At 38.4% G+C, this 25971-nt stretch overlaps 4 protein-coding genes across 4 annotated transcripts; 2 read left to right on the forward strand and 2 right to left on the reverse strand.

The window, feature by feature from the left end:
* The first annotated feature begins 1647 nt into the window (after window positions 1-1647).
* LOC137962366 (callose synthase 7-like) lies at window positions 1648-15371 on the forward strand. Its single transcript, XM_068809228.1, is given in 42 exon segments — window positions 1648-1957; window positions 2624-2724; window positions 2838-2950; window positions 3053-3137; window positions 3269-3376; window positions 3486-3653; window positions 4518-4607; window positions 4734-4825; window positions 4949-5072; window positions 5313-5447; window positions 5535-5611; window positions 5738-5825; window positions 5982-6104; window positions 6187-6304; window positions 7070-7401; window positions 7488-7540; window positions 7629-7689; window positions 7911-7992; window positions 8084-8133; window positions 8215-8301; window positions 8537-8641; window positions 8852-8940; window positions 9027-9108; window positions 9198-9361; window positions 9531-9654; window positions 9742-9845; window positions 9930-10038; window positions 10122-10273; window positions 10549-10658; window positions 10737-10847; window positions 10932-11000; window positions 11108-11303; window positions 11410-11524; window positions 12360-12482; window positions 12552-12667; window positions 12789-12872; window positions 13012-13124; window positions 13194-13423; window positions 13515-14312; window positions 14429-14479; window positions 14608-14793; window positions 14900-15371. Coding segments are annotated over 42 exon segments (5769 nt in total). The 5' UTR covers window positions 1648-1743; the 3' UTR covers window positions 15137-15371.
* Window positions 15372-15684: 313 nt separating this feature from the next.
* Window positions 15685-17566, reverse strand: LOC137962442 (two pore potassium channel c-like). Its single transcript, XM_068809351.1, has 3 exons — window positions 17514-17566; window positions 16341-17380; window positions 15685-16199 (listed from the first exon to the last, which is right to left on the reverse strand). Exons 2-3 carry the CDS (start codon window positions 17369-17371, stop codon window positions 16052-16054), a joined length of 1179 nt encoding a protein of 392 aa, XP_068665452.1. The 5' UTR covers window positions 17372-17380; window positions 17514-17566; the 3' UTR covers window positions 15685-16051.
* Window positions 17567-17585: 19 nt separating this feature from the next.
* Window positions 17586-22036, reverse strand: LOC137962525 (uncharacterized). Its single transcript, XM_068809474.1, has 7 exons — window positions 21912-22036; window positions 20109-20174; window positions 19968-20017; window positions 19726-19790; window positions 18095-18186; window positions 17860-17931; window positions 17586-17784 (listed from the first exon to the last, which is right to left on the reverse strand). The coding sequence occupies exons 1-7, from the start codon at window positions 21912-21914 to the stop codon at window positions 17746-17748; spliced, it is 387 nt and encodes a 128-aa protein (XP_068665575.1). The 5' UTR covers window positions 21915-22036; the 3' UTR covers window positions 17586-17745.
* Window positions 22037-22725: 689 nt separating this feature from the next.
* On the forward strand, window positions 22726-24850 carry LOC137961884 (uncharacterized). The gene is made up of 4 exons (XM_068808502.1): window positions 22726-22924; window positions 23401-24011; window positions 24101-24616; window positions 24698-24850. Exons 1-4 carry the CDS (start codon window positions 22726-22728, stop codon window positions 24848-24850), a joined length of 1479 nt encoding a protein of 492 aa, XP_068664603.1.
* Window positions 24851-25971: the final 1121 nt, after the last annotated feature.

Genomic DNA, 25971 nt, shown 5'->3' on the forward strand with positions numbered 1-25971 from the left:
TTACGTTCAAAAATCAACTAAATTAGTTTATACTTGTTATAAATAAAAAATCAAATTTAAAGTTTAATTACAAACTGATTTGTTATTTTCCTCGATAATCTAGCATTGGCTGCGTAAATTTGCTTTCCTCCCCAACCATCCCCTATTTCGTCACCTAAGAGAGGAACAAAGAAGTCTTAGTTATCCCTTTTAAATCACTAATTTAATATAGTATTAACAGTAATGAATATAATATATAATTTAATATAATCATTTATTAATATAATAATTTATGAATATAATAATTTAATAATATAATAATTTATTAATAACATAAAATATATTTTAGTGCAGTATAAATTAATATAATTACGAAAAAAGGGAAATTGAAGGCAAAATGGGAAAATCGAAGTTAAATGGGAAAATATTTTTTCAGAAAAAATTTGATGTTGAATGGGGGAAATCGAAGGGGGTTAGTCGTTGCAAGAGGAAATCAAAGTCAAAAGGGGGAAGAACAAGAGGATTTGAGATGACGAGAGACAAGAGAGATAAGAATTGGGAAGCAAAGAGGATCGAGAGAGGAGGATGGAGGGAACATCGAGAGAGAGAGAGAGAGAGAGAAAGAGAGAGAGAGGAAGAGACATAGAGGAACGAGTAAATGTGAGTGAAGTAGGTTTAATGTCGGAATTCACTTTCACTCCTTTTACATTGGATCGAGTGAGAGTGAACGGGGGCCACTTTCCCTACGTGAAAGTGAATTTACTTGTACTTACACATTGCACACCCAAATGCCAAATGTGTGACTATTGTCTACTTATAACTCTAGGAAAATTTAAGTATGTGTCGCATAGCTAAGTAACACTTAACACTTAACGTCACATGTAATTTTTTTTACTTATATTTATACCCATTTTCTTCCTCTTTAATCTTGATCCCTTGTTTCCCATTCGCACTGCTCTACCGTCCTTCCAAAACCGACCAGAGTCACTGTTGCTTGCAAGAAGTAACCAGGAGTACCTGAGTTTGTAGGACATCGTTGATATCGCTGTTGGAGGACCCATTAACAAGAGATACGATAAGGCGAGAAAAAAAACACTACAATGTCGGTACACCACCACACTTCAATAGATTTCCTGCTTCGTTTCTGGAGATCTGGTCTCTTTGTAGGGGAATAGGATCCCTTGGCAGGGAACCCGTCTGCACTTCCAAAACAGAGCCATTCGGTGGAGTGGATCCACCGTCTCGGGGGATCTCGTCTCCTCATGGCGGAGTCGGATCCGCCTGGTGTCAACGTAAAGACACGAGAGTTGAGACACCGACGCGGGTGCCAACTCGGCTGTCCTAAGCGGCAGTTTTTAATCTTGTAAACGAATGAAAATGACGCAGTTTTTCCCGCCACCCAATGATACAATAAAAACATATTTAAAGAAAAAGGAGGGAGCAAAAGAGAGGAGAGACCCAAAAGCGAGGCTGCACTTCGAGCACGATCGGCCCTCCTCGTCCAGCAAGAAAGCAAAAGACACCCCGGTATCACCCTCTGTGGAGCTTTTTCTCATTCCTTACTTCCTCATTGGAAAAGCCGAAAGCTGAAAAAGTCCTAAAAGACAAGTAAAGAATCCTTCTCAATTAACTCCGTTATGATCACTGACTCCCTCCGTTCCACATTACTTCTCCCCCGAGCAAGAACCAGAAGAAGAAAAAGAGCGAAATTCGGAAGCATTCATTTCTTCTATAGCAGCTCTACTCAAATTTTAGCTGCCAGAGATGGCAAGCACCAGCGGGACGAAGATCCCGCCAAACGATCCACTGCGGACCCTCTCCCGACGGATGACAAAGATGCCGACATATATTGATGCGCCTGAAGATGATCAAACAGTAGTTGATAGTGAGGTTGTCCCTTCCTCGCTTGCATCAATTGTTCCAATCCTTCGAGTCGCCAATTGGGTTGAGCCCATGAACCCTCGCGTTGCCTATTTATGTGAGTAAATATAAGTAGTTGTTTATGCATGGTTTAAATGAATTTAATGAGTTAGTAGATTTATAATCTTACAACACTACGTAAATCATCCAAAGACTCAGATATGGATGGAAGAACAAAGTAGTCCGAGAGGTTGAAAGGGATAACGATGTAATCAGCCTTGAAATTAAAGAGCATACAGATAGTTAGTTGCCTTTCAATTTTTTTTTAAAAAGAAGCACACAGACGTCCTCCAAGTCAGTATAGAAAAAAGTGTTCATCTCTCTCTCATGACAAGGGAAAGTAGATTACTGTAGCATGATCCATAAAAAGAAAAAATTTAAAACTCTAATTGCATGCATAAAAACATAATAAGAAGTAAGACTTTCTTTTTTCTTTTTTTGGCAGATTGTGAAGAATCAGTGTTTTGGTTGTCAGCTTATTTAAATTACAAGGCTGGGATTCCTTTAGGCCGTTAATAGAACCCATTTCCAGAACAAATTGCAGGAGTGTATACATTGCTTGTAATTTTTATTATGAACTAGTCCGTACATTCTAGTCCCATGGAACTTTGAACCTCCTGTCAAGTTTCAATAGAAGACAATGTGTATGTTATTTCAGAGCTTGAAAAAGCTGGAGCTATACCTTAACTGATGCTATTTCTGTTTTTCATATGATTTCATTTAGGCCGTTTTCTTGCATTCGAGAGGGCTCATAAGTTGGATCCTAATTCAAAGGGACGTCGTGTTCGTCAATTCAAAACATATCTCTTACGTAGGCTGGAGAAGGTATGACTTGTTTTTCAAACTTTTGTTATTGGAAGAGATCACCTAGTACATGACTTTTTTCAAGATTATATACTCCTTGATGCAAAATATGTGGAGGCTTCAATTGATGACAGGAAGATAAGGAGACAAAACTTCAGCTAGCCAGAAGTGACTCAAGTGAAATCTTGAAATTCTATCAGAAATTCTATGAAGAGAACATCAAAGAGGGAGCTATTGAAAGGAAACCGTGAGCTCTAACTCTATAACCAAAATGCCACATGATACTTTATTTTTTATTTTTTGCAGAGAAAATGTTTCTTACCCTTCGTATTGTCAAATTTTTCTCTAGGGAGGAGATAACCAAGAATTATCTTATTGCATCAGTTCTATATGACGTTGCAAAAACAGTGGCATCTCCAGAGAAACTTGTTGAGGTTCAGTCTATAACTTTTGCACAAATATTTGAGATTTATCATATTCAGGCTCCCAACCTTTTTTTATCTATATTGGCACTGCACCCAGAAACATGTAACAACCAGAGGCTGAGCTGCATGTTTCATTTCAGATTACACCGTCTGCTAGAGAAGTTGAGAAGAAAAGGCAGCATTATCAAGTTTATAACATTCTACCCCTCAGTTCAGCTGACGCTGCTCCGATAATGGAACTCCCTGAAGTAAGACTTAATCTTTATTTTACATTCATTTCTTTTCAAGCTCTTCTTCTATCATCCTTTGTTTTATATTTTCATTAAAAAACTACTCCTCCTTTGGTGGAAATTATAGATCAAAGCAGCAGTGGATGCTCTACAACGAGTGACTAATCTGCCTGCCCCTAGGATTCAGTCCACAGCTTCTAATCCACCGAAAGCTGATGATCGAGTGATACATGAGGACGGGGGCAAACCCATCCATGACTTGCTCGACTGGCTTGGATTAGTCTTTGGTTTCCAGGTATACCTTGACTCCTTTGGTGCCTGATTTTGATGTAGACTTGACGCAACAGTGGTTTTGATTCAAGGAATAGTAAAGTTGAATGCTTCCTCCATAGTATGGATAACCTAGATTTTAACAATAACTAGAAAACTATGAGCTGGAATATATTTTAATAGGTGAAACTTGAAGACAGAAAGTAGTGTTTCTCCAGCTATTAGGATAAGTGGCAAACATAGAAAAAAATACCAATCCAAAAGAAAGCAAATACAAGAACTTTATTCAATTGCAAAAGGGTGATTTCTGGATTATATATGGGGGCATTTTATAGGCATAGAAATCAACAAAACAGCAAACTCCTATGCTGTCCATAATAGGAAATAGATTCTAATCAGAACTTTCTAAATCTAGTTCTATTTGCTGGAAAAGAAACTTTTCTAACTTAAACACTTGCTATAAAGGCTACACTAATTTGAAAACAAAAACCCAAACTTCAAATAGGAAAACACTACTAGAAAAGACTTTTTAATTGAAGATTTCAACCAAAATAGCAAATTACTGTTACGTTAAAACTTCTTTTTTCAGCATGCTTGAAATTGAAAATTGCGACTTAGAGATACTTTTTGAGTTAGGACTTGAAATTGGAAATTGCGACTTAGAGATACTTTTTGAGTTAGGATTTTCTGTTCTTGGAACTTGAGTCCAAAATAGGAAATTCAGGCCTCTTTAAATTGAGTGTTATTCTTCCTTCTTCTTTCGTAAATATGAGAGATTTTGGGGTGCTCTCTTGTCCTTAGTTCAGCTAGAGCTTCCATATTGCATGTGTTGCATCCAGACTTCTTCATCATGAATTATATTAATTGATGATCTCAAATTTCTTTGAAGAAAGGGAATGTGGAAAATCAGAGAGAACATCTGATTCTGCTACTTGCAAACATTGACATTAGGAAAAAGCAGCATGAAAACTTTGCACCGGTAATGTCTTTCTTCTTTCTTTAACATCAAGGACCAGTTCTATAGTATCTTGAGCCAAAATTACCAAATATGCTAAAATTAGAAGAGTTAAACATCTTTGCTTATATATATTATTTTTTATGACAGCTTCATGAGGATACTATAATGGAATTGATGGAAAAAATTTTTAAGAACTATCGCTCATGGTGTAACTATTTGCATCGTGTACCAAATCTTAGGTAAGGAAACTATCTTAACAGCCAGAGTTTGGATATGCAGATGATTAAATTAGTGTTTTCCCTTCAGCTGTTCAAGCATTCTGACTCTTCATTTCATCGCTATCTATCTGCTTCTATTTCCAGGATCCTTTCAAATGCTGACAGGCAACAGTTTGAACTTCTTTATATTGGACTTTATCTTCTTATATGGGGTGAAGCTTCCAACATACGGTTCATGCCTGAGTGTCTTTGCTACATCTTCCATCATGTATGAAGAACTTTTCTGTATATGTCTTCTATACTAACTCTACCTACTTGCATGCCCATTAAATTGTCTGGTTTTAGTTTGATCCTTTTCCCTGTAGTTGGTTATCTGATCATTTTAAGAGTAACAAAATTGATACTGCCTTTTCCCCTTTCTTATTCCTCTCAAAAAAGTTGAAACTGCTTTTTCCCCTTTCTCACTGCTCTCAAAAAAAAGTTGATGTTCTGGTTTTTTAATTTCAAGATGGCATATGAGCTTGAAGGAATTGTACGTGGCAATGTGCATTCAGTCAGTGGTGAAGGGGTCCAACCTGCACATCATGGTGAGGAATCGTTTCTAAAAGAAGTTGTGACACCTATCTATCAGGTTATGCGAAAGGTATATCGTCCATTTTTCTGATGTGTTTTTCCCATTCCATTTGAAAGTTTTCATCCATTGGTTACCTTTTCACTTTTTCTTGAAAAGGAAGCTCAAAGAAACAGAGGTGGCACCGCTAGCCATTCGAAGTGGAGAAATTATGATGATCTAAATGAATACTTTTGGTAAGATTTAATCAAGCACACATCAAAGCTAAAGAATTTAGTTCAGAATGGAGTCACTGTCTTTTATATCTTTCCTCATTGTGCACTGTGTTAAACTAAAGTGGTGTTTTTGTCATTTTATTGTAGGTCAAAAAGGTGTTTTAAATTAGGATGGCCCATGAACAAGGATGCTGATTTTTTTATCCATTCAGAGGAGAAACATTCTAAATATGAGGTTACCATTTTTTCATCAGATATTTTTAAACATTTAAGACTTTATTGAGATTTTGGGTGCTCTATGTTGCAATTTTTTTTTTTATTATTGACAGTTTCATTGCAGATGAAATTATGATGTCTTTTTTTTTCTTGTCTGGTTCCTTGTAATTTTCAGCGCAACGACCAAATTGTTAGTGGAAAAAGAAAGCCCAAAACAAATTTTGTTGAAGTTCGCACCTTTTGGCATCTTTTTAGAAGTTTCGATAGGATGTGGATTTTCTTTATTTTGGCTTTGCAGGTACTTGAATAAAAAACTGCTATGAGCTGATCTAACCTTACTTCTGGTGGATAGTATTTTAACTATGTTTTTTCTTTTGTAGGCTATGGTGATTGTTGCATGGAGCTCATCAGGATCCATTGTGGGCTTCTTTGACCCGGATGTGTTTAAAACTGTTCTAAGCATCTTTGTTACTTATCCACTGCTAAATTTTATACAAGGTACAATGTCTGACCCAATATTGTTGTAAAAGTTGGGTTGTTCCTCCTCAAAAAACTTTTTGAAGTTTGGAAATTTATTCCAAATTAATAAGCATAGGATCTTTTCAAATCCAAACAAATGTGGATTATTCTCTCACTCTAAAACATCTAGTCTAAGACATGGGGCACATGTGCAACTATAGATAAGCAGACTTTATTTTACCCACCAACACTTCTCTTCATGTCCTGGCCTAACCCTAGCTTTAGACTACAAACATGGACCATAAAGTACAAACACAGACCAAATGCAAGCATGGGCTTGGGCTGGTCCTTACCAAAGTATTTCACCAAAGTAGGTATTGCGTGATGGTTAGAAGTCTCGATGTGTTTACCATGAAATGCAAAGTGTGAAGCACCTCTTAGAAATGGATGGTGTAGATTTTGCTGTGGAAGACGAAGGATTTGTAATAGCTTGGAAGAAGAAGCAGAGAGAGAGAGAGAGAGAGAGAGAGAGAGAGAGAGAGAGAGAGAGAGAATGTTGGTTGTGACTGCTATTGCAATTAGGCCTATGTGAGTTATTTTCTAATATGTGGAGTTTTAATAATTAGGATTCCAAAATACTAACGTCCACAAAATTCTTCCAAACCAACTTATGGCTTTCAATGGAATAAAGCAAGAAAGATTTGCCTTGAATAGGGAAGGCGGTGTATTTAACTGTTCTATAGGCACTGCAAATTATTCTGTACTTCTTTCATGTTTTCTCTGAGTCGATCTTAATTGGTGCAGCCGCCCTGGATATGATTCTCAGCTTTATAGCTTGGGGAAGCATGGAGTATACACAAATAGTTCGGTATATATTAAAGTTTGCAGTTGCAGCTGTTTGGTTAATAGTCCTCACTATAGGTTATGCAAGTTCTTTGCAAAACCCTACAGGAGTTGTAAGGTTTTTCAGTGATTGGATTGGCAACTGGCAAAACCGATCATTTTTCAGCTTTGCCATTGTACTTTACATGTTACCCAATATATTGGCTGCCTTTCTTTTCTTGTTCCCATTACTGCGGAGACACATGGAGCGCTCAAATTGGAGAATTATTGTCCTTCTTATGTGGTGGGCTCAGGCAAGCATTTCTTGTCTTAGTTTCTTTGTGATACAAAAATATATGCTGAAGTGGACCTTCCTCACCTGTGTTTGTTTGATTTTCAGCCAAAGTTGTTTATTGGAAGAGGGATGCATGAAAACATTATCTCACTTTTCAAGTAACAGAATATACTAGTATCACTTTCTATTTTGAAAGATCCAAGTTTTGTATTAGAAGATCTTGATGTCAAAGCTTTGACCTTTCAGGTATACGCTCTTTTGGACCTTTCTTCTGATCAGTAAGCTGGCATTCAGTTATTATGTTGAGGTATTTTTGATCTACTCTGACTCTAACCGCCCGATAGTAAGGCCCCTCATTTTGGGACTCTTCATTGTTCAGTTGATCACTATTCATTCATTCTATATGTATTTTGTTTTAGGGGTTTAGGTATTTAACTATCTTACCTAGTCCATAAGCTGTTACACAAAACCAACTTTTGATCCTTATCTACATCCTCAGCATCTCTCTTGGCCTATTTCTTGTGACAGATACTGCCTTTAATTGGACCAACGAAGGTGATCATGGAACTCTCAATTGGTAACTATGCATGGCATGAATTTTTCCCTAGATGTAAGGATCTTTCTTTTCCTATTCTTTTCGTTATTTGGATGATTTTTGGAGCACTGAGCTTTATATTATGACTTCGCTGAACTTGATGCAGTAAAGTATAACATTGGAGTTATTGTTTCCATCTGGGCACCAATTATCCTTGTAAGCAGTTTTCAGGCATTTTTCTGTCAGAACATGAAGTCTTCTGCTGCAGCTTCTAATAGTTTTATATTTTTGGCACAGGTGTATTTCATGGATGCTCAAATATGGTATGCTATCTTCTCAACTATCTTTGGAGGTATTCATGGAGCCTTCAGCCATTTGGGGGAGGTCAGTATCCTGTAAACCTCTTTGGCATTTTATTTAAATAATTTATCCCTTTGGAGTCTTGTGACGCTATTATATGTTACCGTTTTTAATATTTTTAACAGCACAAGTTCATTTTCAGAAAAAAAGTAAAAGAAAGAAATCTATTTCAGCACTAGTTAAGTTTTCCAATACAGAAATGAAAAGTCAATCGTAAAATTTATGGTGAATTAACTTATGTATTTCTGTCTTTCCATAGATACGAACACTTGGAATGTTACGTTCCAGGTTTGAATCTGTGCCAATAGCTTTTACTGAACGACTCGTACCATCATCAAGAGATGAACCTCGAAAGAATCAATCGGTAATTATTTTATTATTGCTGTTATTGTTGTTTTTTCAGTTATCAGAAAAGGGTTTTGTATCTTCTCAAGGTCCTGATGTTTGCACATATTATAGGATTTGCTGTTCAGCGTGTAAATGCTACATAATAAGAAATAAGACCCAGACACAATATGATATGATTCATGCTTGAAGATATATCTCTTTGCTAAAATTATATAATTTTATACAGGAAGATGAACGAAAGAATATTGCCAAGTTCTCTCAGGTGTGGAATGAATTTATCAGTAGTTTGCGGGATGAGGACTTGATCAGCAACGAGTAAATTTTGTTACTTTGAAATTCCTTTCTGGCCATAACCAGGTGGTTTTTGTTTTATAATTATTGTCTTCCTCTTGTATACCCAGGGACATGGATCTGCTGTTAGTGCCTTATGCTTCAGGCGATAGATCTGTTGTACAGTGGCCTCCTTTTCTCCTTGCCAGTAAGGTTGAGATCTTATTCTTCCAAGATTTTCCATAGTCTAAGCCAGTGCATTTATCTAGCATTTTACCGATATTGCATGTTATTTTTCACAGATTCCCATAGCTCTTGATATGGCCAAGGACTTCAGGAGGAAAGATGACGCTGAGTTATTTAAAAAGATTAAAAATGATGACTACATGTATTCTGCTGTTTTAGAATGTTATGAGACATTGAGGGATATACTTGTTGGCCTTTTGCGAGATGAGGGTGACAAAAGGTAAAGAAATTAATTAGACTTATATCTTTACTCATCAAAGAGGTCTATTTTATTTTTTTTAGAGTATTTTATTACTTTACATTGTTTTAGAGGCAGAGCTTGGCTGCAAGTGATTCTGTAGAGACATGAAATCCTTCCTTAATGAAATTGTGCTTGGTGATACTTGCAGTGTGATTGATCATATATATGCAGAGGTGCATAATAGCATAAAACAACGGAGGTTTCTAAGTGATTTCCGTACAAGTGAGCTGCCTCAACTTAATGACAAGTTAGAAAGACTCTTGTTCATTTTGGTAATTTTATTGCCTCTGTTTCATCTTAGTTTGTCTATCATGACTTGCCATTCTAAGTCGTTTATAACGGGTTACTTATGTTGACAGAAAAGCGATCATGATGATATTGATCAGTATAAGTCGCAAATAATTAATGTCCTTCAGGATATTATAGAAATTGCCACACAGGATGTTATGGTTAATGGGAAAGGGTAAGATGCATTTTGGAGAACTCTCCTTCCATAACAATTTAGCCACCCAACTCCTATTTGTGACCTACCTTTTTTTTGTTCAAGAATTTGGGAAAAATCTCACCCTCATGGGGCGAAGCGTTCTGTTGAAGCAATTCCAGAATTTTCTAACTTAAATCTTGATCTAATGCTTGTAAGATCTTGGAGAGAAAAGGTACTTTCATTCTCATTACTTGAAGTGGAATCCTAATATGTTGTCTTATATATGGTAGCCTTTTACTTACAAATTTCTGCCAGGTTGTTAGGCTTCACTTGCTCCTAACTGTGAAGGAATCTGCAATAAATGTACCTATGAATTTGGAAGCTCGTCGTCGCATTACTTTCTTCACCAATTCTTTGTTTATGAGTATGCCAAGTGCTCCAAAAATTCGAAATATGTTACCTTTCAGGTTTGATGTTTGTTTTATTACATCTCTTTATTTCTCTTGTATAACATTCTAAGAACCAAGTAGATTCTGGACTCCTATGTTTCTTTTTTTAAATTTAAAAAAATGAGAAATTTTATTAAGGTAGAAGGAAGAGGTCTACAAAAAATACATGTCATCTAACAAAACTGGCTGCAAGAGAAAACAACAAACTAGACAAATCAGCAAAGAATGTGTGATGATGAAAGCCTGGAGAGTAAATCTTAGTTATTCTAACTTTTCTTCTTTAAATTTTATAGTGTGTTGACTCCATACTACAAGGAGGATGTCCTGTATTCTGATGAGGAGCTTAACAAGGAAAATGAGGATGGAATATCGACTTTGTTTTATCTGCAAAAAATATATCCTGGTAATGAATATTTTTGTATTGAATATAATTCATCTCCTGAGAATACATCCCATGGTTAACATTTTACTTGGGAACTAGATGAGTGGAACAATTTCCTTGAACGGATGAAGCCATTGAAGGATGGAGCTTATATCCAAGAAAATATTCGCCTTTGGGTATCTTGTAGAGGGCAGACACTTGCTAGGACAGGTTAGCACATTATTGTGGTGGCTGTAATTTATTCTCTTAAACTTGAACATCTTTAACTGACTTAATTTATCCTGCATTTACCAGTTAGAGGGATGATGTATTACAGGAAGGCTTTAGAACTTCAATGCTTTCTTGACACGGCCGAAGATAAGGGTAAGGCATCTTGTTGTCAGTTCAGTAATTTGACATGTTAAGGTTTTGGCAAATTGTTGATGTTGAATTCTCTCAACCACTCATATATATTTGGTATTTGTCTGCAGCTATTTTCGTTGGCATCAGGACCACTGCATCAGATGATAATCATCAAGACTCGTGGGCACCAGATGCCCGTTCGCAAGCAATAGCTGACATAAAATTCACCTACGTTGTTTCCTGCCAGGTCTATGGAGCGCAAAAGAAATCTAGTGTAGCTCGAGACCGGAGTTGCTACCAAAACATTCTCAATCTTATGTTAAAGTAACTGATTCAAATTACTGAATACTGTTGCCTTCCTGAGTTTTTATTCATATTGGAGCAATCGGTGGAGTAAGCTTGGCCTTTTTATTAAGAAGTTACTTTACAGGTACCCATCTTTGCGGGTTGCTTACATTGACGAGAGCGAAGAGGAGGTTGCGGATGGAAAAACTGAAAAGATTTATTATTCTGTTTTGGTCAAAGGCGTTGATAAGTTAGATGAGGTACTGCCTTAAGCCTCCAATGTGATCTTACAAAGGCATATTTGCTCTCTTGCAGGGGATCCCAGAAGTGCTCCTTGGCACATATTCTCCCTTTTCATCGCTCATATATAGTTAGTCATACTAATGCTTTCAGTCAATTTGCTAAAATAGATTAAAGTATCAACACCTCTCTAGTAAAGAAAGAAGTGTTGTTTTTGCTCTAATTTAAAAACACTTACCGGTGCCATATTATGGTGAAGATTTCCTTTTAATGAAAAAAATTCAATTTTTTTGTAGGAAGATAAGAAAATTAGAAGGTCTATTTTAGTTTTAATTATGAAAGTAAGTCTATACAAAATGTCAAGTTAAAAAGTATATTACTTATATGTACAAAGAAATACGGAAGGAAATTTCTCTCTCTGGAGGATTCAGACTGGTTTAAGTAAATGAGGTAGATTGACACTGATTCAAGAGGCTTGCTGCCCCCAGTTTTATGATCTTGTCTGATTTAAATTCATCTGTTAAAATTGGTATCAAACATATTCATCATCAAATATGACAAATTATACAATCTTGGAAATATCTTAACATAGCACTTCAATTTCAGAGAAAAAAAAATGTGGAGAGTTAATACTGGTCCTTTGTGGTGTGTAGTGTGTTTAGTTCTATAAAATCATCTTTCGTGTTACAATAATCTCTCATCTTTTTATGGATGCTCTTAAGGTAATGCCTAGTTTACTTTTCTTATTGGTGTTTGTTTTCTTCTGTCATTGATATTTGTTGGTAATATGAAGAGTTAACTGTGCCCCATATAAAAATCTTGATCCTTTAATTCAGTAACTCTCTGTATTTTTAGGAAATTTACCGTATCAAACTCCCAGGCCCACCAACGGCTATTGGGGAAGGAAAGCCTGAAAATCAAAATCATGCCATTATTTTCACTCGTGGGGAAGCACTTCAGACCATAGACATGAATCAGGTAATCAATTTGACCAGACCATTTTGATTCATGTCTATATATTTTTTTACTTACACTCAAATCCTTCAGGATAATTATCTTGAAGAAGCTTTCAAGATGAGAAACGTGCTGCAAGAGTTTCTAAAGTCTCATAATGGACGAAAGCCAACAATTTTGGGTCTTAGAGAGCATATTTTCACTGGAAGGTTAGTTTAATGCGTAGGTGTGAGAAGTCTCAAATTAAAATGCAATAGTTAGTGGAGTATGGATTTATTTCCTTCTTTACTCTTATTCGTTCTGATTTTATGGGTTTTTCTAATTTTCCAGTGTGTCATCCCTTGCTTGGTTTATGTCCAATCAAGAAATGAGTTTTGTCACTATTGGGCAAAGGATCCTTGCGAACCCTCTCAAGTAAGGATATTCCTTCCTGCTCAAATGGACATGTCTAAACCTACAGAATCAAGTTTATCCTAAAAAAACATCAAATAAACTGCAACTGGCCTTCATCTTGACTTGTTTTGTACATAAGGCTCATTCTTGAACTTTGTAGGGTTCGCTTCCACTATGGCCATCCTGATATATTTGATAGAATCTTTCATATAACAAGAGGTGGCATAAGCAAAGCGTCAAAAATAATCAACTTGAGTGAGGATATATTTTCAGGTAAACACATATCCAGCTAATTGTACAACAACCACCTTTTCAGAAAGTTATTGACGTGGATTGATGTAGGTTTCAATTCAACTTTACGTGGGGGAAATGTTACACATCATGAATACCTGCAAGTGGGAAAAGGGCGTGATGTGGGTATGAATCAAATATCACAGTTTGAGGCTAAGGTAGCAAATGGAAATGGAGAGCAAACTCTTAGCCGTGATGTTTATCGACTAGGACGACGGTTTGACTTCTACAGAATGCTGTCCTTCTACTTCACAACCATTGGTTTCTACTTTAGCAGCTTGGTATGAAATTCCTTGCATTTGAAAATCAGTACATTACGAGATTGACCCCTGAGAGTTTCATATTCATATTGACATCCTTATGGTTTTTCAGGTCACTGTTTTTACAGTTTATGTATTTCTTTATGGGCGTCTCTATTTGGTTTTGAGTGGTCTTGAAAGGGCCATTTTGGACGATCCAAATATCCACGAAAGTAAATCTCTTGAAGCAGCTTTGGCATCTCAGGCATTTTTTCAACTTGGTTTGTTGTTAGTGCTCCCTATGGTGATGGAAATTGGCCTAGAAAGAGGGTTTCGCACTGCAATAGGAGATTTTATTATCATGCAGCTGCAACTGGCCTCTGTTTTCTTCACGTTTCAGCTTGGAACAAAAGCACACTACTATGGGAGAACCATACTTCATGGTGGTTCCAAGTACCGAGCTACTGGTCGAGGATTTGTGGTTTTCCATGCAAAGTTTGGTGACAACTATCGGATGTATTCACGCAGTCACTTTGTAAAGGGGTTGGAGCTGATGATACTTTTGCTAGTCTATGTAACCTATGGGCACTCATATAGAAGTTCACATGTTTATCTGTTTGTCACATTCTCCTTGTGGTTTTTGGTGGCCTCATGGTTATTTGCTCCATTTGTTTTCAATCCTTCTGGATTTGAGTGGCAGAAAACCGTAGATGATTGGACTGACTGGAAGAGATGGATGGGTAACCGTGGTGGGATTGGTATCCAACCAGATAGGAGTTGGGAATCTTGGTGGGATGGGGAACAAGAACACCTCAAGCACACTGATATTCGTGGACGGGTGCTTGAGATACTTCTGGCCTTGCGTTTCCTTCTCTATCAATATGGCATTGTTTAGCAACTCAATATATCTCATCGTAGCAAGAGTCTGCTGGTACTACATTGTAGTTCTATGATCTTTTTTTACCGACTTCCTTATTTAATTATCTTTGAACGTTTCCTTCTGAAGCTCATGCAGTCCACCTAATATGCCATTTCCTTCTTTGTTAGGTGTATGGATTATCTTGGCTAGTTATGGTAACCGTTCTTGTAGTCCTCAAGGTACGTTATCTGATCTTTTTTAATAACCATGCTCGATAGTGGAGATTTTGAACTGTCAACTACCATGCGAAGCAAACTGAGGTTTTGCAAAGCTATCTGACAAAGCTTGTTTTGCTCCCTTCTTCCAGATGGTAACAATGGGTAGGCGGAGATTTGGTACAGATTTTCAACTAATGTTCAGAATACTCAAAGGGCTTCTGTTTCTCGGTTTCATTTCTGTCATGACTGTTTTATTTGTTGTCTGTGGCCTAACAATAGTAGATGTCTTTGCTAGCATCCTTGGTTTCATGCCCACTGGTTGGGCCCTTCTTCTTGTAAGTGGAGACCATCGTTCAAAGTTTCTCAGAAGCTGACAATCTGCTGCATTTGAATCCGCTCAAATCTTAGCTTATTGAGATCCTCTTTCTCTTTGTCGTGCAGATTGGGCAAGCTTGTAGGCCTCTTTTCAGAGCAGTGGGGTTATGGGACTCCATAAAGGAGCTAGCAAGAGCATATGAGTATGTGATGGGGCTCGTTATATTCATGCCTATAGTTGTATTATCATGGTTTCCCTTCATTTCCGAGTTTCAGACTCGGTTGCTCTTCAATCAAGCATTCAGTAGAGGTCTGCAGATTTCCAGGATTCTTGCAGGCAGGAAAGATCAGTCATCCAGTTGAGATTCGGAGCCATTTATTGTTTTTGAGGACTAGTAGGCATTCTTTCAACAAGTATATTGTAACAATCTGTGAAGCCCTACTCTTTTTCTTTTGTTGATTTTTCAATTGTAAAACAGTAGTATATGCAGCTATCAGCATAGATTATATCTGTACCAAGTAGAAGGTCACCCTTTGCTACCTACCGTTCCGCCCAAAGAACAGCCCTGGGCAACTGATTCATGTCTTCGAAATTGTCGTCAACCGCAATTGAATTGCATGCTGTCAATGCCTTGTTTACAGCCCCGTAATTAAATAGGGCATGACTACGCTTTTCTATAGTTTTAGGGATTCGTATCTGCAACGCCACTTGCAATTCTTCCTTGGTACAGCAAACGATGCGAGATTGGTGCTATTGAGATTGTTGGAGGCAGCGGATGAAGCCAGAGATTTTAACCTTCCATGTTGTTTCTAGAGTCTGATTGTTAAAGTTTTTGCTTCGCTAGAATCTATCAAATTTTAGTTAAAAATGCAATCTGATATCCGCATCGCTGTTTTTTTCCTCTTCCTCGCAGAAACCCACGACCATTAAGTACCAAATATCAATGTCGACATTGTTATCTACAGAGTAATAAACACTGAGATTTCGGAGGGCACTCAAAATACTTCCGGGCAGGGAGGTTGGTTCTATATTTCCACAGCACTAAGCCTGCGCCCAGAAGTAGATGTAGTCCTCCAATGACAGCGTAGGGAGGACGAAGAAGTCAACCTTCTTAGAACGATCGAAGCTTCTTCATCGCCCCCCTGTGCATACAACTCGAACATTGCCTTGCACCTGATGCAGACGTGAGCCCGGAGTATGGATCTCACCCTTTGAAGTTCCTCTGTCATAAGCACCTGCTGCTAGTGCATTGAAGAAAACCAATGCCCCAAGAAGGTTCAACGAAGACTCTCCATGAGATCGGAAAGAATAAGCCTGCCACAGTTGCCTGTGTCAAGCCTATCGAACTGGTGGCAGATCGGCTGAATGTCCTTCTCTGCTATCTTCCCCATCTCTTTCAGCTTATATATAACATACTCGGACTTACTGCAATCACAAAAGTCCAATACAGGAACAAATCACTTCAGCCATCGATGGAGACGTTCACAAAAAAAATGTACAAGAAATTGATGTATTTGAAATAACAGCAAAGGCGGGGATGAGACTATCAATAGTGAAGGCACTTACCGTATGGATCCATCGTTGTCGAGATCAGCAGCCTTAAGGTCGCCCAAAGTCATCTTCCTTTGAAGAACCCATTTGGCAATCCTCCGGTTCCTTTTGTCAATTCTCAATTCGGTGAGATACAGAAAGGCTCTTGCAACCGCCAAAGTACTCACCAGCAACCACACGGTGGCAAACAATCTCCCCTCCGTAGTCCTAAATGTATGATCCCCGTACCCAACTGTAGTCACAGAGGTGACTGATAGGTAGAAGCTATCGACCCAGCTCAACCCCTCCAACACATGCACCATTATCATCCCGAATACGATGCAACAGATCACCACGGCCAAAGCCAACCCCACCTTCATTCTTATTCTCATTCTCCCTTTCTTCATGTCCATCACAAACGACCCCAAAACAGCATTATTCCCCCATCTATCATCCACGCTGCTCAGTAAAACCGCCTCCTGTCGGTCCAGCACGTAGGTGAGCAACCCATTCAGCAAGATATCGATGAAACCGAAACCCACTAGGATGAAACCACATGTAAATAACTTAGTAAAGGTAGTGGAAGGGACGATGTCACCATACCCGATGGTGCAGAGCGTCACCACACTGAAGTAAAGAGCATCCACCAACCTAAATGTTGCATGAGAGTGGAAACATTTGCTGGTCGCGACGTAAAAAACTACCGATGCCGATACATACAACATGACGCCGAAGAAGGCTTGACTGACGATGGGAGGAGTTGATCGCAAGGAACCGTTGTGGTGCTTCAATGGCAGAGAGGAACCCTTGATGTCGGTGAAGAAAGAAGGAGCTGAATATGATTTATGTACGGTATTTCTTTTACGGAAGTAGTTCGCCGCGAGACTTAAAGAGGATGATGAATCGGCCGGAGGGCGGTGAAAGGAATTGGAGACGACGTGCAAGGCTGCGTCTGGGATCAGGATACGAGTTTCCAGAGTGGAGGTAGAAGTATGAGGGAGGAGATAATCGTGTTCGGCAGACTCATGGGACTCGTCCGGGATTTGTGAGAGCAGGTGCTCCTCCATGGAAAGATTCTGTTGGGACTAGAAAAGAGGTCATGTGCACATTCCGGCAAAGAGAGGAAGAAAATGTGGAGATGAAACAGACTAACTACAAGTCAATCACAAAGAAAGATGTGGGAGAAACCCGCGAGGGAGCAGGGACTACCCGCCATTCGTAGAAGGATGACAGAGCTGGTGGTTGGGTCTCAGCACGTGTTGATTATCACACGAGTGAACGTTTCCGTTGAACGAGAGTCTGTCATTTACGAGATTTATGTTATACACTCGAGTACCTGGTGAAAGTTACAGCCCTATTTCATCGTATCAAATTGCTGGCTCGAATAAGAAGCCAGGTATTACTCATCACTGCAATGGGATGTTCACGTAATGCAAACTTGCTAATCATCATCCTCGAGTACACTCCGACGCCTCTGGATCTGAATACAAATCACAAAGAATTAGTTTTCAACTGAAAAAGTACAACGAGCCAAATGACACATTTAGGGACTTACAGTCACTTTTGTCTGTTTGGAGGTTTTAGTGTTAATCTGCTCAAGCAAAGATATAAGCCTCTCCTCAGAAACCTGTTAAAGAAGGTATCAAATTTCAGCGTGAAAATCATTGAGATGATAATAGTAGAATGGGTAGGCATCAAATATTAATACTAAACAACGTCTCTAAATTAAACTAAAGGCTCAATCCAAATTTAACCAGTCTTCTAAAAAAAATGAAGGAAAGTCAAACTACCTTCTCAGCTATCTGACCCATTTGAGCAGCTCTAAGAATAACATCCTCCACTCCTCTTGCCTTCTCAGGTTTCACCAGTGCAATGCGAGCAACTGAAAAGAACAGGGAGAACAGCACCCACTAAGAAGGTCTAAATTGATAGAAAATGAAACAGGGCAACAACAGAGTTGCACTTCATGCATGGGCACCATACAATGTGTCAAACAATCACTGTTGAGACATGTCAGACAAAAATACTTCTCTTGGAAGCTAGATAGGCAGCCACTGACAGAAGTCCACAAATGCTTGAAATCAGGCTCCCACATAACATGTTCGTTAGAAGATTACATTTGAAGAAAAATCCAGGCTAGTGTTATTAAAGATGATGGTGAGCTTTTTTAAGTTTTTAAGTAATTGCAGTTAGGACAACACTGATCTTTGTGGTTTTCCTTGTAAAACTGTATAAATTCGGTTTTTTTTTTTTTTTTTTTTTTTTTTTTTGAGAAAGTGATAAATTCAGTTTCTTTGTGATATTACTTCCTTCCCAGTATCAAGTGTTTATGATTATTTCAAAAAATTTCCAAGTGAATGATTATCAAAAAATGTGACGTAAGCAAGATCAACTGAGAGAGCTGACAAATAGCACAGTCAGGATAGCAAGACACTGTCAAAACAACTCATGTGCATTCATCATGAATTGATGGAAGAATTGGCCAATGACGTAATATGTGAAAAAAAAACAGATATTATGTCATTATAACAAACACAACCTGCAACTGAAACCCATCCAATCACCATTAAAACTTCTACGAGATGCTTCAAACTTAATGGTTAGATAAGATAAAAATAAGAATGGCGGGATCGCCCTTTTTCTTTGAATGTCCACTCATATTACTTTGGAAACATTGCAGTGAACATACAGCTAACATTGCTCATTTCTAAAAGGAAAAACCAGACTTATCTAAAACAAACGTGGTTCCTTTCCTAAAGGGCCTTCTAGTGCATTGTAGATTCTTATCCTGGACTTATACCATTTAATGATACCAAGTGAATAGCTAGAAATAAAGTGTACAACTAACAGAAAAATAAAAGTTTTGTAAGGGATATAGGAAAGTCATATGCAACCATAAGTGTTTTAATCCAGTTTTTACAAGGTAAAAGAAGACATAACCTGTCTGTTAGAGAAAAAAACTGGAATGGCAGCATGGATAACAAAGAAATAGTGAACATATCTATTTTAATGTGTACTGACAGAATAATGATGATTTTTTATTTTTATTATTAAAAGATATATCTCAGGCTACCTGTCCTCAAGCCAGGGGGAACTCACTGGTGGAATAAGAGTCACCCAAGAAAGCTGTTTCATCCACAAAAGAAAGAGAGAAAAACACATACAACCAGAAAAGAAGATCAGAGCATGACAACCATGCTATGCACATGCCCACGGGCAAGTCATAGCCAGTTCCATGCTTCAAACACAGAAGCACACTAGACATCATTCAGTGGAAAAAGATTCAAATTTCAAGACAACCAAATGAACAGCAAAAAAATATCTGGTTAATCTTCAAAGGTTGACAAGAAGACATTAATGTGAAGGCATTTCCAATAACTTAACAAAAACCAAAGTCAAAATCAGAAAGATAGCAAATTACGTCTTTCTCGTGCTTCAGAAGACAGAATTTGACTAAGCATCATCTGACGCTGTTCATCAGCTTCCCTGGAAATTAGTGGTTGAGACAATTAACTCACATTTCCTAGACAGTTTCAAGATGCTAAGAAAGAACCAAAATTGATTAGATAAAAAGGTTCAGTTCCAACATTTAAAAAGTTGCTCGAAAGATCAATTTAAACCAAAAACATGCACATAAATAATTATTATTGACTGAAAAATAACCTTTTAGCAGTTTCCTGTGCAGCCTGCTGCTCTGAGCTTTGTTCGTTACCCTACACAAATCAATCATATTCACTGTTAATGCCTTTAGCAAATAAAAAATTAAGAGAGCATTAAACACCAAATAAGACATAAAATACTTACAAGGCTGCGCTGTGCCATTAACTCCTGCATTCTCCTTTGCCTGATTGCTTCTAATTCTGGGTCATCCTATAAAAAATAGACCTTTCAGTACACTTGAATTCCAGCACAACATATGTCAGTCAAACTCCTGATGGTTACTTCCTCAAAATTGTTTCTAGTTTGTTATCAGAAACACCAATGAAGATAAATTTATTATGCATACTACAGTGACACCATCTATCAGAAAAATAAGATGACAGACTTATAGAATCATCAACATTAATAAGCAAAAAAAGTTTGATATAGCAGCTATGGGACAATTTCTACTTATGTCCTTTAGTTACATAAAGTTTGAGGAATAATACATGCTTTCTGTTTTTCCTTTTTTTTTCCTTCTCCAGATAGTACCTAGCATACAACCAATCTCTAACACTAGCAATGGATTATTTTAAGATGCTCTGGTATGTTAAATATAGTTGATACACATAATACACAACATACACATCCATAACTACATGAAGACAATTAGGCCAAATGCCTGTTAACAGGAAAACCATTGACCACAACCAAATTTCACTGATATTGTAAATCCCCAAAGGCCCTAATTTTAAAATTTTATATATTTTACAACACCTTATAACAGTTGAGCATCCATCGACTCATCCAACCTAGAATGAAGCAATAATTGGCAGATGCTACAAAATGCAGAGTTGATCATGGTTGTCTACAATAATGTTAGAAATATCAGTCAAGAGAATGAAGAAGACTTATTAGAGATGATAGCACTAAAAGACATTGATTCAAGTAATGGTGGATTAATTTGTTACATTGAAGATGATGATACAATTTCATTTTTCAATTATGGAAGCCATGTAGGTAGCCAATTAACTCAAGTTTTCTGGCTTAAAAATATAGGGGCATCTAATTTTGTCTTCACAACATTAGTAGAATAGTCAACCATGGCGTCTGCAAACAAAAGATAAAATGGGTGGTCTCTTGAACAAGTGCAGCTAATTCATCCATGATGAGTAAAAAGAGCTAGATATTTAAGGCTCATTCTTTATTTAAGCCCATAATCACAGGAAACATATCAGTATCTCCCTGTTGGGCTCTGCCCAGTCTTCTTGTTATTCAAATAGCCAGGTTTTTCATTACCCAATCTAATACACTCTCCAAAGCAAGAGCGTGTGTGGGTTTCTGTTCATATCCAGTATTTCTCCATGACCTTACCTAAGCAAGATTTCACACTTTGTTCATCTCCTTGACAATAAACAAATGGCGTTCTAGTATCATGTGGATCGACCTAATATTACTCTCAAATACTCTCTCCCATAATTCTACGGACTGACTCCCACTCCCCGGAAGTCATTAGTGTGGATGTTTCTTTTGTTTTTGAAGATGGGCACAACCACACATCTGCTCCAAATCGAACTGACATCCTAATCACGTATCAAGATCTCTTAAAAATATCAAATTAACCACAATAAACTAAAGTTAGCCGAAACAGATTTTCCTGATAATTGAGCTGTCAACGAACACGAAATGCATTCTCACTAGAAATGGGTTCAACAGAATCAAAATGCAGCTGGAGTCTAATTTCTAAAAAGGACTAAACTCATTCACTAAACCAACATAGCAGCTTGAATAAGCGCACTCATTCAGCTTCTCTTTGGAAAAGTAAAGAACAATGACATTGATCATCCCCGATAGCAAGTCATCTAGTCTGAAACTGAAAGTTGAAGCCGTGAGCCACATACAGAAGCTCAGAGAATCTCGAAATGGAAATAGGGTCGAATAACAGAGACAACTGCGAAGTTCACCTACCATTTTCGACAGAGTCGGGGCAATCAAACGACGTTGCTTAGAATCTCAATGTGTTTACAGCGCTCGGGACAATGCGTGGTCTGCAAGCCTACCCGCCAGTGATCAAGCCCTAAACTTATATTTTAGAGATTTTTTTTCTTTTGGTGCGAAAGCGATTACATCGTTCATAATAGACGCGACTCGCGTGAACGGACGCCACTGCCACGTCCCGTGCAAGGCCTTTGGGCATCAATACAGGGTCTGGGCTCCAAAGGGCCTCCATTGAGCCCAACAGTTGACTATGGACACGCCTAACTGAAAGCTGCAATTTAGACTAAATGACATACTCATATTACGACCCAAATTTCCTAAGCTCCAAGAGCAAATTGTCGTAATGTCTTTGTTTTCGATAGAAACATCTTTTGGAGTCATTCAAAAAAATAAAATATTAGCCTAAATTAAGACAAAGATCATAAGGTAGAGTGATTTTAAGAAGGGCACTGTTAAGGGAATGATTGACAGAGTAAATAGTTATTACAGAAGAAGATGTAACAACGGAGAAATTTCAGGAAGAGGATAATATTAGAAGAGACAACAGGATAAGAAAGTGGAGGCATACTTAAAAAACTGTTCACTCGGTTGTTCAGATTAATTAGAACTTCGAATGTTTGGATTGTATTAGAGTCGTTATTTATTAACAATTTTGTTTTCTTGAAACATCTGCCGTCTTCGTCTATAAATAAGAGACCAAGACCATTACGTGAGTCTGCAAACTGATCACCAACCCATTACAATGGATTCATGGCGTTTGGGTTGGTGTTATTTGGTGATGTTGATGACGACGATGCTCTCTTTCCCATATGGGGGAGAGTGCGCCAAGTCTGCTGTAGGGGATCCTGGAATGAAGAGAGACAGTCTGCGACTGGCTCTCGAGTCCTGGAACCAGTGCAATGAAGTTGGTGAAGAAGTTCCCTTCCAAGGAAGCCCGAGGGCAGCCGATTGCTTTGACGTCCTCAGCGAGCTCTCCGACGACAGTAAGTTGTTCTTGTCTCGAATTACATGATCTGACCATGGAAGCTGAGTTTTTCTAGGTCTTGTTTGGTTAACTGGGACTCATTAGACATGGCGGCCAAAACGAGGTGTTGTCTATTCGATGTCTTTAAAGTTTTAATTCCATTCCTGTTGTTTATGATTTGTGTCGTTCAAACAGCCCAAGCATAACACAGATCGTCTGAATATATAGAGTCTTCTGCAGAAAGAAAATTTTTGCTGGTAGTTTGCTTTACGTTTAGACAACTGGGTACATACGAGAAACCAGTAGATATGAATTGTGGAGCAAGTTGTCTCTAGACATTACTGTTTATAATAATTTATATAAAAGAGCTGACAATCGTCATGGAGTGTTTGATTGTTTCCATGTGACCATACCATCCTTTCTTAACTTATGGGTTTCTCAAAATATTTTATTTGAGAGAGATGGATATATATGATCGAGTTTATCAATTTTCAGAGGATGATAAGTCAATGATGCACTCGATAATACACAGAGTGACGGAAGAAGATAACAAGCTCGGTGTGGGTGATCCCTTCCTCGGTGTTCCTCCCGAAGCCCTGCACGATGTCGACCTCTATGCCCCTGCAAAAGAGGCTTATTTGGGTTACCAATGCCAGGTGAACGAGTATCCTCATCCGTGGCAGTTCTGGATGATCATGCTGAAGAGTGGCAACATGGATGTGTTTGCCGGTCTCTGCCCTGAAAACGGGAAGAAGATTGGTCCATTCGGGCCCTCTACCAGGTTCCCATGCTTCGGACCTGGTTGCATGAATCACCCCATCATCTTCCACAATTATACAAGCATGCAGGGAGACAATGTGACTCTTCAGGGAAGTTTCTATGGGACATATGATTTGGATGCCAACAGGAGAGTAAACCTAGAAAGCCAAAACATTTCCTACTACTCTGTAGTTTGGGAGAAGGAGATTGGAAAGGGTAGCTGGGTTTTCCATCATAAGTTGAGGACTTCCGTCAAGTATCCATGGCTGATGCTCTACCTCAGGTCTGACGCCACAAAGGGGCTTTCCGGCGGTTACCATTATCCCACGAGAGGGATGTCGAAGATTGTAAGTTCTCTCTTCCTGAATTACTAGTTATTGCTAAACCATCCCAGTTCTGTTTCTTCCACAAACTGAACGATAAAATCCTAGTGCAGATTCCGGAATCTCCAAACTTCAAAGTACGACACACCCTGAACGTTTTAAAGGGAGGCGGTCCACAGAGTCAATTCTATCTGCTCGACATGGGAAGCTGCTGGAAGAACGACGGCAGGCCCTGCGACGGTGATGTACTGACGGATGTGACACGATACAGCGAGTTGATCATAAACCCAGCAGTCACGCCATGGTGCAGGGCGGACAATCTTCACGTCTGCCCTCCTTACCACACCTTCCCTAATGGCACTCGCGTTCACCGCACTGACAAAGCCAACTATCCCTATTCTGCTTATCACGTCCACTGCAGCCCAGGCAACGCCCAAGACTTAGAGGAGCCCTACAATTTGTGCGACCCATACAGCAATCCTCAGGCTCAAGAGATATTGCAGATCCTCCCGCATCCTGTTTGGGGTGATTATGGCTACCCCACGAAAGCAGGTGAAGGATGGATCGGAGATGGAAGAACATGGGAGCTTGACGTTGGGAGATTGTCCAGGGATTTATATTTCTATCAGGTATTTCTTCATCTGCTTTTCTCTGTAGACCTGCTACAATCACTTTTTATTCTCACTGCAAATTCGTTTACTGTTTACCAGGATCCTGGGACTCCACCGGCAAAGAGGATATGGCCATCAATTAACGTAGGAACGGAGATATACATCAGTGCAGAGAGTGCAGTCGCCGAGTGGACATTGTCTGATTTCGACATTATTATCACTGATCCAGAGCATTCAAACATATTATCATAGTTCAGGAGAAGATACAGAAGCAGGCCTGATTTTTTTTCTTTTTTCTTTTAATTTAGATTCGTTGTACCTATTCACAGGTCCTTCAAAGAGAAATCTGAGTGAAAGAGGAATTTGTTATATTCAATTTTTGATTATGAATTTGTGCACTTCAAAAGATGCATTAAGGAAGAAACAAACATACTTGTGCAGATATTTAAATATTATTAAAGAACACTTTTCGCTTATAATAGCTTTCATCTCTTATAAATGAAGAATTAACTTCGTGAATAAGATGTGCTTAATATGCGTTCACCTTTCTTAACCTTGTTTGCAATTTTTCAGGTTTGCGTTCAGGTTTTAGGAAACCCTCCCCATGTAATGCGTGTCCACCCCTACTCCCAAATTAAAATTTTAAAATCCTAAAAACAATGGTAAATATATGGGTATATGGTCTGGGAGTGCCTCTTTTGAAACAAAACCAATTCGAGACCTCCCCTAATCGGAACACAGTGACAACAACATCTCTCCCCGATTCGATGAGAACCACCATGAAATGTCCAAAAGAAAAGACTTTTACATCAATGGAGATATATTAAAATCCAACGAGGTGCTTGAAATGATAAAAGAAGGGGCTGAGATCAACTTTTTGATTTCTTTAACTTTTCCGTCTGTGTCTGATTTATTTCTTTAATAAATCACGGGGACAAAGCCTTTGCCAGAGAATTCTTACAACGCGAATGAATGGACAGAAACTCTTTTACCTCTTGAGCTACGGAGATTTTTATTAAGTTTGCTTGATATTTTAATCCTATCTGCACGATTGCATCGGTCAAGTGATGGGTCATGCGATGAACTTTTGACTGAAATGAAATGTAGATCCTCTTTTTCTCTTCCTTTTCACATCTGTACTGTTCCAGAATTGAAAACTTACCCAGAAACAGATGATTACGATGACAGACATCCTCAAAAAGAGCAAAACGTTGGCTTTTCGGCTGTCCGTAACTTGGGAAGCTTTCACATGGTTCAGCTTACTTGCTCGGTGGGTGGTTGAATTCACATTCCTCTCCCCTCCCTCCTTTCGTTTAAGTACAACAATCCTACCCACGCACGACAACTGTCTCCCAGCGATCCAGTTCTCATTT

Source organism: Aristolochia californica, unplaced genomic scaffold (genome assembly GCF_029961685.1).
Source record: "Aristolochia californica isolate CCGP_79_NKW_82.1479 unplaced genomic scaffold, dmAriCali1.0.hap1 SCAF_1, whole genome shotgun sequence".
NCBI classification, from domain to species: Eukaryota; Viridiplantae; Streptophyta; class Magnoliopsida; order Piperales; family Aristolochiaceae; genus Aristolochia; species Aristolochia californica.